The sequence below is a fragment of the Ictalurus punctatus genome, chromosome 1 (assembly GCF_001660625.3).
Source record: "Ictalurus punctatus breed USDA103 chromosome 1, Coco_2.0, whole genome shotgun sequence".
NCBI lineage: Eukaryota > Metazoa > Chordata > Actinopteri > Siluriformes > Ictaluridae > Ictalurus > Ictalurus punctatus.
Window position 1 is genome coordinate 16,210,377 of NC_030416.2, and position 11,260 is coordinate 16,221,636.

General features: G+C 37.6%; 1 protein-coding gene across 1 annotated transcript; it reads right to left on the reverse strand.

The window, feature by feature from the left end:
* Positions 1-542: 542 nt before the first annotated feature.
* Positions 543-10,360, reverse strand: rhbg (Rh family B glycoprotein). The gene is made up of 10 exons (XM_017472772.3): positions 10,054-10,360; positions 7,480-7,666; positions 7,200-7,350; positions 5,271-5,418; positions 4,747-4,913; positions 3,837-3,974; positions 2,715-2,848; positions 2,396-2,514; positions 2,067-2,140; positions 543-1,849 (listed from the first exon to the last, which is right to left on the reverse strand). The coding sequence occupies exons 1-10, from the start codon at positions 10,238-10,240 to the stop codon at positions 1,772-1,774; spliced, it is 1,383 nt and encodes a 460-aa protein (XP_017328261.1). The 5' UTR covers positions 10,241-10,360; the 3' UTR covers positions 543-1,771.
* Between the last annotated feature and the right edge of the window lie 900 nt (positions 10,361-11,260).

Sequence of the window (11,260 nt, forward strand, 5' to 3'; positions counted from 1 at the left end):
TGTTTATTAGCCATAGCGAGTGTGAGCCGCAGGATTAAAGCCTGCCGTAAGCACATTTGATAAAATATCCTACCTACTACCGTACCAGGGCGTCCATATTGAGCTTTTTAGTAACTGGGTTTTACACAAATGGACAATCACAAATAAACAAATAGGTACATTCACTCTGCAACATTACCTCCACGTCTTATATGCACACATACTTGATTACACACAGCCGCTGGTAGCATCCTCAGTGGTTGTGTTTTTACTGTTCACCCAAAACCATGGACGAACTCAAGGTTGGTCATTTCAAATATTAAACATTAGTATGACCCTGTGAACAGCACATCCTAAGCTTTGCTAATTAACAAACAGAACACGAATGTCCTGACGCTTTATTGGATTCAAAGCGTTGTCTTTATATTCGGTTAGCCTATGTGCTAATCTACAAACATTTATTTTTATATTGAACGTAACTGGAAACAAAAATCGTTTTATTATATGTCCAATACAAAACCTAAATAAACAAGGTGCAAAACAAAATAAAACCAATTAACTGATACTTTTTAAAAAGGCATTCCAGTTTATATTTATTAAGCAATTGGTGTTACATAGATGTGTTTTCTTAGTGAAATTAATATTTCTTAAACATTTTGTGGTAAAATAACAGAATACGATTGCCTCATAAATGCCCCTTGCAAAATGCAACAGTACCAGAAATATGCACAGAGACATAGGCCATGATTAACTAACGATAACTTCAAATCAAGCATTTCAAAGCAAATCATTTAACACAAATTCTACTCGTTACCGACCTACAGCTGCAGCTCAGTCAATAGCTCAATGGCGCCCTCTGGTGGTCAAATAGAACGAGTTCATTTTATTCTGGAGTACTCCCTATCCTGTACATTTTAAAGTTTTCCCCTCTTCCTACACCTCATTCAAATAATCAGCTAATTAACAGCCCATCCTGAGTTGAAGCGGGAGTGTTAAGGCAGGAAAACTATAATGTGCAGGACAGGGAAGTCCAGAACCAGGGTAGGAAACCTGTGCATTAAGGCATCGCTTTCATAACAGGGTGTGTCGGAAACGGGATGTGGCTGCTACTGATTTGTTGTCCTGTGTAGTGTTGTAGGAGATGTTAATGTTGTAGGAAGTAGCACTTTAACACAGCGAATGAACTTTGGTTTGAAATATATTACCATGACATGGTCGACAGTTGATGCCTGTACTTTCTCCCCCCTTGTGGCCATATTGACTAGCATGATCATTTCTTAGCACAGAGTTGTTGGATATCTTGGCCAATAATGCATATATGATACCTTCAGCAGCCAGCATTTTATGCAAACACTAGATTGGCCAAGACTTGATGGCTTTCCACTTTTGAATAATACCTGAGAATACAGCATTTAGCACAATGAGTTGAATACTGCTACATACAGGTGGCACAGTTCCATCCCCCCTCCCCCTCAGTTTTTACAGTGAAAAACATACATCCAGATTGTTTTATTTTAAATGAATGATATATAAGCTAAACTCCACTAAGCTAAGCAAAGTTTACATTCTTCAGACTTGATAAAATTGTTGAAACCACACACACTTTCACAACATTCTGAATACGAAAGTCTATATAAAAATCATACTTCTTGAGTGGACCACAGAAAATGTTGCAATGATACTCAGCTTTGAGTGTATACTCTGTATGTTTTGGCAGGTAAGGCAATACTTATGCACAGGCACACACATATGTATACACTCAAGCACTGATTCGCAAAGGCAGGCATGTAATTTAACCATTGAGTTTCTCTGCCTCATCAGCTGTTTTCACAGTGGTCAGTTCATTATGGCCCTCCTCTTCTCCGGGCACCTGATGAAAAAAAATGACACAATATGGAAGAATATATGATATTTTTATAGTACTCCTTAACTGTTTTTATGCCATGTTTGTCACCATCTACTTTTCTTGAGGAAAAAAAGGATGTTTAAAAAAAAAAGGTAAGTTTACAGTTTGTTGTTGTGTATCTCCCAATCAAATCACTTCACTACAATTTCATATAGTGACTGTAGAATAGTAAATAGTTTACCTCCCAATAGATTGCATCCTCAAAGCAGTGAGTGTCAGGTGGGGCTCCATAAATAGGCAGTTTTAAAATGAATCCTAAGAACATACACAGCCTGTTATGAGTCCTACACAAGCTTTACAATAAGCCTCTACATGCTGTTTAATAATGATCACTATAGGCACATAGCATTAGAACCCTGTTACTATGTTACAACTCCAAGATTACAGCAGTAGTGATGTCTGTAAAACACTTTACCACTGAGAATAAAAATATTTTATGGTCACGCATATTTCATCACATTATGATTTAAGAATTACATTGTGAAGTAAGACTGGTTCCTTGATTCTTACCAACAATAAGCCCACCAATCAGGGCCATACCCAGGGTAACAGAAAGCGAGACGATTTGCATTACAGCTTGATTGGATGCAGTGAAATCCTTGGAGATTTCAGGAAACACATCTGCCATCCTATGAAAAACATTAGAAGGAGGCAGTGTGAACTATTAAAAAGCTTTGTTCACTGAATACATATGAAAATGCAATCTATATCTCCTAGTGCAAAAGTAAAAAGTTTCATAGTAATATTTAAGTCTTCAGTATTTTAGCTATATTCAATTTGGCTGTATTTTTGTATGGCAAGCTTTATAGTTAGTAAAAAGAGTTATCACCCATTGCCATATATTGAAGAGCTTGCTGTTGCAGCAGTGATGGACCCAACAATGGCTCCCAGGACTCCAGGCATGCCGTGTAGGTTATGAACACCACATGTATCTTGAATCTTCAGCTTTGACTCCAAAACAGGCTGCCAAAGAGAGTACCACCAATATATAGAGTTGAAAATAAGAATACTGAAAAGTATGTGTGTCATTTTCCCCTAATATGTGGTTATGCTGACCCTTGTTTTAATAACAGCCTCAGTCCTGTTAGTTAAGAATGCTACCACTGTCGTGTCAGTTTTAGTTTAATCCACTCTTAAACTGACTGGACGTGCAAATCAGCTACACTTTGTGGAGTCTATTTTGGTGTTTCAGATGTAGTTCCAAATAATTCAAAATAAAGTATTCTATGGCATCAAAGTCCAGTGATTTTGCAATCCAGTCAAAGTATCTCAGTGTTCCATCATATTACCTGAGCTCACACTCAGTGCATCTTGCAGTGTTTTGCTTGGACATGAAGCACAAAGGGCAACCTCAGTCTGTCTCGCAACTGACGTACCAGTTTTACACTAATTTACATTAATCCGTGTGCAAAACTTTGGACAACAGTGTCAGTGTAAGTGATGTTTACACTCACCCGGTCACTTCTTGTGTCATGAATTGTAGTCTGATACGATTTTAACCATGTACATTTACCCTTGTACTCAAATACAGCTCTGGTTAATGAGACTGAAAAAATCCAATTGCTGTATTATGTGTTTACATGCTGTTTAGCTCATTACATTCAAAGATTTTTACTTCCAGTGTTGTTCATCATTTTTAAATAGTTTTTTTATCTTGTAAACATTTTTAAAGCCGCTAATGTTGGAATTTATTGAGTATATGTGTCACATATTTGGAGGAGTTTTGGTTGTCAAATGTGGCTATGTGAGAATGATGTATTCACACTTGTGTAACAGGTGACTAAAATGCATTTCAGCCCACCTTGGAAGTTTCAAATACATTTTGGATGCATTTACACTTTTATTTTTATGTAGATAATCCCTGTCTGCATATAATCATAATATATAATACACATGAAACAAACAAGTGTAAAAAATTCAGAGCTTTAATATAGTTTGTGAGAGCACTCACTGTGAGGTACTTGTACCCCAGCACTGAGATTGTTCCAGCCAGGAATCCCACTATCATGGAACCAAATGGAGTCAGCATCATCTCACCAGCAGTTCCTACAGCAACACCTCCTGCCAATGCCGCATTCTGAATGTGCACCTAAAAGATCCATGTGATAAGATTAGTATGTGATGTATTGAAACACCAGATGTATGTATGTATGTATGTATGTGGTGTACTGAAACACCATCTCCCACCTCTCCAAATAACAAGCTTTACAGTTAGTAAAACGATTTATGTAGAGCAGTAATTCTGTAGATTAGTACTGCATATGAATACACCACATATAGTACTTATCACATGGATCTTTCAGGGTCTGAATGTGCACCTAAAAGATCCATGTGATGAGATTAGTACTGTATGTGGTGTATTCAAACACCATCCCCCACCTCTCCAAATAAATCTTCTCCTCAAGAGCCAGTATGTGGTTTGACTTCTCTAATAGTTGAAATGACAATCTTAAAAAAATTTCCTCTTAGATAACTATCAACACATTGGATGATGGACAGATTACATCTGCCCGGTGACAAAGAAGGCTATGATGTCAATAAAATAAGTGAAGTGGATAGTGTTATGTTAGTCATGTATTGCATTGTTACAATAGCATTTAAGCAAATCTTGCCTTCTATGTTGGAGGTACCATGAAAATATTGCTGACTGTGAACATGAAAATGTATTTCCTCACAATATGTAATACTTTTAGATTCTATCGGATGCCCTTTTCTTATTTTCAGAAGGGTTTACTCTGCTCTTATTTGTAAGCCTATATAACCAATTAACAAGCCAATTGTGCAATCATTGTAAAACATACACATGAAGACCTAGCCAACTGAAACACTTTAACACAACTAGGCCACTTGGGGGTGCTCACCATGTCGAGTTTTCCTTCGTGGTTGACAAGAGCAGAGAAAGCATATGTGGCAAGTGTGCAGGCAGCCAGTGAGTAGTATGTGTTCAGGGCAGTGCGATGCTGGTCATCTCCTAAAGCCGTGATGGCTGAGTTGAAGCTGGGCCAGAACATCCACAGGTAGATTGTTCCTGTAGAGAGATAATCAGAACATAAGAAACTTTTCTGTTGGTGAGATGCAGGCAAAGTTCTTGTCTCTCTCTCTCTCTCTCTCTTTGTAATGGTCCTTGATCAGGAACCTTGGCTCATGTATAAGTGCTGAAGCAAAGTCTGATTTTGTAATTAAAAGTCATATCAACAATGACATAGTGGATGTTCTGTGGTTTCCAAACTCTGCCATGGCTTTATTTTAATCATTACAAATTTATACCATAATTAACCATTTATCTGGTTTAATTTGTTTACATTTTTACAGTGTCCAATACCTGAAGGGATTATTCTACCACACACTAATGGGCTCCTGTTTCTGGGCAAATAATTTAACTAACCAATCATGGCAAAGAGGTCAGAATGGTACACGGAGCTGTTCCTGTGCTTGCTCTTGTCCAGGTTGGGCCTGTACAGCACACGTGTAACCATGAGTCCAAAGTATGCTCCAAATGTATGGATGGTCATGGATCCTCCAGCATCTCTTGCCTGTAGGTGTTTAAAGATACATAAGTTTTAAAAGAGTATTTTTATGTACTGTTTGTTCAAAGAATCAAACATTTTTTTACCCCATTGTCTCCCAATTTTGTCATTTGCCAATTTCTAGCTTCTATCTAGCTCTCCTCTATCACACTACATTTACCAAACAGGACAGGTGAACGCTAGCATGTGCTTCAGCTGAAACACATGAAACCTGCCATCTTTTCAAAGTGCTATTCATTGTATGTCACAGGGCATCTGAGCATACTCTCAGGAAAATGCGATCTGCCCTCTTCCTCATACAAGAGCTCACAGTGTCTCTGATTGACAGGAGAATCAGTAACAAACCCATCCCACTCAGAGGGTGAATTCCCTGCCACAAATGGCTGTGGCATTGTAGGGATTCAAACTCCTGAACACTTTTTTGTTGCATCATTCAGGAGCCCAACAGGCCTCATTAATAAGAAAATTAATTGTAAGTAATTTTCTCTTTGATCAAAATTTTTTATACAACTGTCTAACATAATTTACAGTGCTCTCCTCTAATATTGACACCCTGGTTAAATAGGAGCAAAGAAGTTTGTGAAAAATAGCTTTATTGTTTAACCTTTTGATATTTTGTTCACAAAATTCACAAAAATACGCTCATATTTTTTTGTTGTTTTTTTTGTTTTTCTTTGAATGTTTGTTTGTTATTGTCTTTTGTTTCTCCCTTTCTTTCAAAATGTCCAGGTCCTTTGGCAGAATAACAGCCCCAAAACATTAAACAGCCATCACCATATTTAACTGTGGGTACTTTTCAATATGGCTACCTCTCTGTGTGCGCCAAAACCACCTCTAGTGTTTACTGGTAAAAAGCTCTATTTTGGTTTAATCTGACCAAAGAACCCGATCCCATTTGAAGTTCCAGTAGTGTCTGGCAAACTGAAGACGCTTGAGTTTGTTTTTGGATGAGAGTATAGGCTTTTTCTTGAAACCCTTCCAAATATCTAGTGGTGATGTAGGTGACTTCGGATTGTAGTTTTGGAGACTTTCTGACCCCAAGAGGCAACTAACTTCTGCAATTCTCCAGCTGTGATCCTTGGAGATTTTTTGGCCACTTGAACCATCCTCTTCACAGTGCGTTGAGACAATATAGACACGCGTCCAGTTCCAGGTTGATTCATAACATTTCCAGTTGATTGGAACTTATTAATTATTGCCCTGATGGTGGAAATGGGCATTTTCAATGCTTGTGCTATTTTCTTATAGCCACTTCCCATTTTGTGAAGCTCAACAACCTTTTGCCACACATCACAACTATATTCCTTGGTCTTACCTATTGTTATGAATGACTGAATTTGACCTACATGTTACCTCATATTTATACCCCTGTCATGATTGGACAATTTTCTGTTTTTATATATATATATATATATATATATATATATATATATATATATATATATATATATATATATATATATATATAAATCTGTGTTGTGTTTGCAATTGTTTGATATCCATGAGAGCAGAGTATTTTTGTGATTTTTTTTTTTTTAACAAAAGATCAAAAGGTTAAACAATAAAGAGAATTTTCACAGCCTTCTTTGCTCATATTTACCAAGGGAGCCAATATTAGTGGAGGGCACTATATTTATCAACTGCCAGGAATGTCGATAATCTCTTTAAGCAAATCCAAATGTCTAATTATAATGAAAACCTAGGTATTTATGTCTTTGTGGACTGTTAAGAACACAATTTCACAAATGGCTACTTGACAGTGGATTAGAGAATCAGAATTAACTTACTTGCAAAAGATTCAAAAGGATGAACTCATTTACGGCAAACAGAGTAACCTCAAATATGGCCATTATCATCATCTGGACTGGGCTTGTCTTGCCCAACACAGCCCCAAATGAGATCAGCACTGAGCCAGTGCAGAAGTCTGCATTGATCATGCTGCAGGAGAAAGTTACCCAGTCAGTGGCTTTAATATATACATATGGGAGATATGAATGAGATAAAGAGAGAGCACCAAGAGATAAGACATGCACAGGCATAGAATTATGGATAAACACTACATCTTACCTCAACACTCCAACATGGATCTTGCCACCATGCAAGCCATGTAAGAGGCCCTGCATGAGTGTTGCCCATTGCAGAGAAAAGGCTGCAATCAGGAAGTTAAAGCCAACACTGCTAAAGCCATAACGCTGCAGGAATGTCATGAGGAACCCGAAGCCAATGAAAATCATCACATGTACATCCTGGAAACCTAAACAAACAAACAAACAAACACGTGCCTCAGCACCACACCATTTATACACGCGGCTACACTTCCTGAGGGTTCTCAGGAAGTACAATCTGGACTCCAATCTGCTGCTGATCTTCTACCGCTCGTCCGTCGAGAGCCTGCTGACATACTGTATCACGGTGTGGTACGGTAGCTGCACCGCAGCAGATAGGGAGAGGCTTCAGAGAGTAGTAAGAGCAGCTCAGAAGATCATTGCTGCCCTCTCCACTCCCTGATGGATATTTACACCTCCCGTTGCCTCAGCAGAGGAAAAACCATCATTAAGGACAGTTCTCACCCTGGCTTTGATCTGTTCAATCTGTTGCCCTCAGGGAGACGTTACAGGTGCATCAAAACAAGGACTAGTAGATTTAAGAATAGTTTCTTCCCGAAAGCTATTACCATTATAAACAAATACATGTACTGAGTTCACAGCATATGTATATAGTGTCTCAAAACTGTGCATTTCATAGTACCTCCCCCATCCACCTCAATATCTTGTTTATTTATCTTGTTTATTTATCTTGTTTATTTATCTGTTTATTCTTCTTGTTTATTGAATGTACATGTTTGCACAGAACAAAAAGGAGTGGCTCTTAATTTCATTGTACATATGTATAGTGAAAATAAAAAGGCATTCATTCATTCATTTGCATTCATTCAGTGTACAGGTTTAAACTATTGGATGATTTGACAAGGGCTACTGTTACCCAGAGTGCACTGAGCTCGGCACCTACACATGCACTGTGTACAATAATACTGTATTATTAAAATTTTTTGTTTGAGTGAACATGATACATTCCTCGATAAGCAGTCTGCTAATGTGGTAACAGAAAGTCATTTGCTGAATCTTATTCACAATAGCCAGGTATCAAGTGCAATTATTTCACCTGATATAAGTGCATATTTTCTTGATATGTCAGACCTGTTACATGTACTTGTAATATAAAATGGACATAGAATTTAAAAACACAGGTTCTCATTTCAAAGAGGCAAACTGTTTTGATTGACTGTCCATTTGTCTGTGGGAATGTTTTCAATCCCGGTTTGCAGGGTTGCATGACAGTAACGACAGTATGCATTACAGATTCCCACCAAACCTGAAACATGCTGAAAAACACACAAAATATGAGCACTTATGATTTAAAATATCTGGCATTCAGCCAGACTTCACTAAGCCATTTCAGAAGTCTCATCTTTCAGCTTTCAACCTCTCCCTTTCCCTCCAGGATTATGCAGGTGTGTTTACTCGGGGACTGGTGTGCTTCATGTGTGAAGTAATAAGTCAAGACCAGCACAGGTGGAACTCTTAAGACACACTTATCACAACAGCCATCAGAAGAACCCAGCAAGTCAAGACTAGCACAGGACAGTGCACGTCTTAAGATCCTGATAACCATTCACAGAATCCATTCATCAATAATAGAGACAGCTTTACTATGGTGGAAATTAAGTACACAGTACAGTTTAAGTAATTTAAAGTGCAAGAGTTTTAATCCAAATCAAATGATTTACTTCTCAGTTTTTTGTTTTTTTTTTCATTTTAGTCTTTAAGGGTGCCAGAATTTATAAAACAAAACAAAACAAAAAAACCACTTGCAATATATTTGTCTTGTTAATTACAATGTACTTAAGATTGAATATTCACTTGAAAGTAATTATTCAGTTCTTGGGCTAATTATTACAGATTTTTCCATTCCATTTTTGGATGAGCCATGGGATTATGATTGTCAAAATTGAGATTAATAAGATTTTCTTTAAAGAGGTCTAGGACTACAACAAAGCACAAGCATCTGCATGCATAAACCAATTGGACGAACTTGTTTTTTAATACAACAAAGCTTCAGCTAATTTTGAACAACCTCAAGCATACTCCACAGATAATGATGACATGTCTTTACCCTTAAAATCACTTCTGTGCTGCACACTTATGCAAAATTATAATCCATACTTAATTTATTTTTATCTTTACATTTTGATATAAGTAAGAACTGTAAAATATATCAACAATGCATAATTTTGTAAATCTACTTGATACGCCACTATGAAGTGATTTTTTTGACTGTACACTGGCCTAACCTGTAAAATGTTATTAGGTTAGTGCAAAATGCTGGCACGTTTTCAGACCCATAAGACTGCAGTTATTAGTAGGTACACATGAATTCTTTCATTTCAATCTTTCCATTATTCATAAACGATTTGTACTTGATATATAATTCATTTGTACTATAATTGATGCAGTCAATTACACATTTCACCCCTGAATGTGCTGGAGTAAACTGAGGGTGTTCTCTCTCTCTCTCTCTCTCTCTCTCTCTCTCTCTCTCTCTCTCACACACACACACACACACACACACACACACACTTACTAGGATAGCGATAGTAGAATGCGTTGTCCATGTTATGTGCATCCGTTTTGTTGCCTTTGTGCCACTTCTTGGCGTCAGTGTCATCGTCATACTCCACAAGAACGCCAAAGAGGATGATGAGGATGACCTCCAACACGATACACACCACCGGCAGTTTCAGCCGCATGCTGGTGGAGTAGTTTGCCATTGCGAAACTTGCTTAATTCTCTCTCTCTCTCTCTCTCTCTCTCTCTCTCTCTCTCTCTCTCTCGCTCTGTGACAGGGAGCAGAGATCTTAGCACCTCTGTGAGGACACTGACACGGTAGTTTAAACTAAACACCTCTTTACATAGTTAAGTTCATCTGTCCGATGCGCTGGTTAACGCCCACATGCCATCTAAAACATGATTGGTGGGCGCATGCGCTCTCGGCCCCACCCACTCTAACCTGTATAGCTTGTGTAGTGTGTGTGGCTGTTTTTTTTTTTTTTTTTTTTTTTTTTTTAATTTTTATTTATTTTTTTTAAACAACTTTTTATGGGGAACAACCTTTTCAATAATGACATACAGTACATGTATGTTCCAGATTTTTCAGATGTTACAGAGCAATTGTGGTGATATTTTGCTGGTTCCCTTGAGGAAAATTATATGAAGATTTTTATCTATTTTATTTCGTATGATTTAATCGTTCATCTTCAGTAAGCTCTTTACCCTGGGTGCAGTGGATACAGGGAATCCACTGAGGGCCCCCCCAGGTCAGTTTACAGTCCGCCAACCTGCATGTTTTTTGGGAGGTGGGAGGAAACTACAGAACCATGCAGACACAGAGAGAACACACAAAGAGGGTAACCTGCTGTACCATCATGCCAGTATTTATTTATTAATACAGTATTTGTTAATAACTATAAGACCCATAAGACTGTTGTTATTAGTAGGTACACGTGTATTCTTTCATTTCAATCTTTTCCATTATTCATTTCCATTAAACAATTTGTACTTGATAATTATTATACCAACTACTACTATCTCACTCTTCAAAAACAACAGATGGGAGTAAAATGTAATGGGGGCCACTGTCTGGCTGCTAAATCATTACATGAATCTTTGGTAACCATCAAGGCTCAGTTTAAGATAGTAAGATAAAAAAGGTCATGAAAAATCTGTAATATTTAAATGTCATTGTTCTCAGCATTAGACAATGGTTACATTCTCAACTCTTCATTTTTGCA

Bases quoted from the DNA above. Each gene is read 5' to 3' on its own strand.
- rhbg (XM_017472772.3), bottom strand. From the start codon at position 10,240: ATGGCAAACTACTCCACCAGCATGCGGCTGAAACTGCCGGTGGTGTGT. The intron at 2,849-3,836 runs GTGAGTGCTCTC...TCTCTTTGGCAG, and splicing joins TGGGGTACAAGTACCTCACA to CCTGTTTTGGAGTCAAAGCT. The intron at 1,850-2,066 runs GTAAACTATTTA...TTTTTTCATCAG, and splicing joins AGGATGCAATCTATTGGGAG to GTGCCCGGAGAAGAGGAGGG.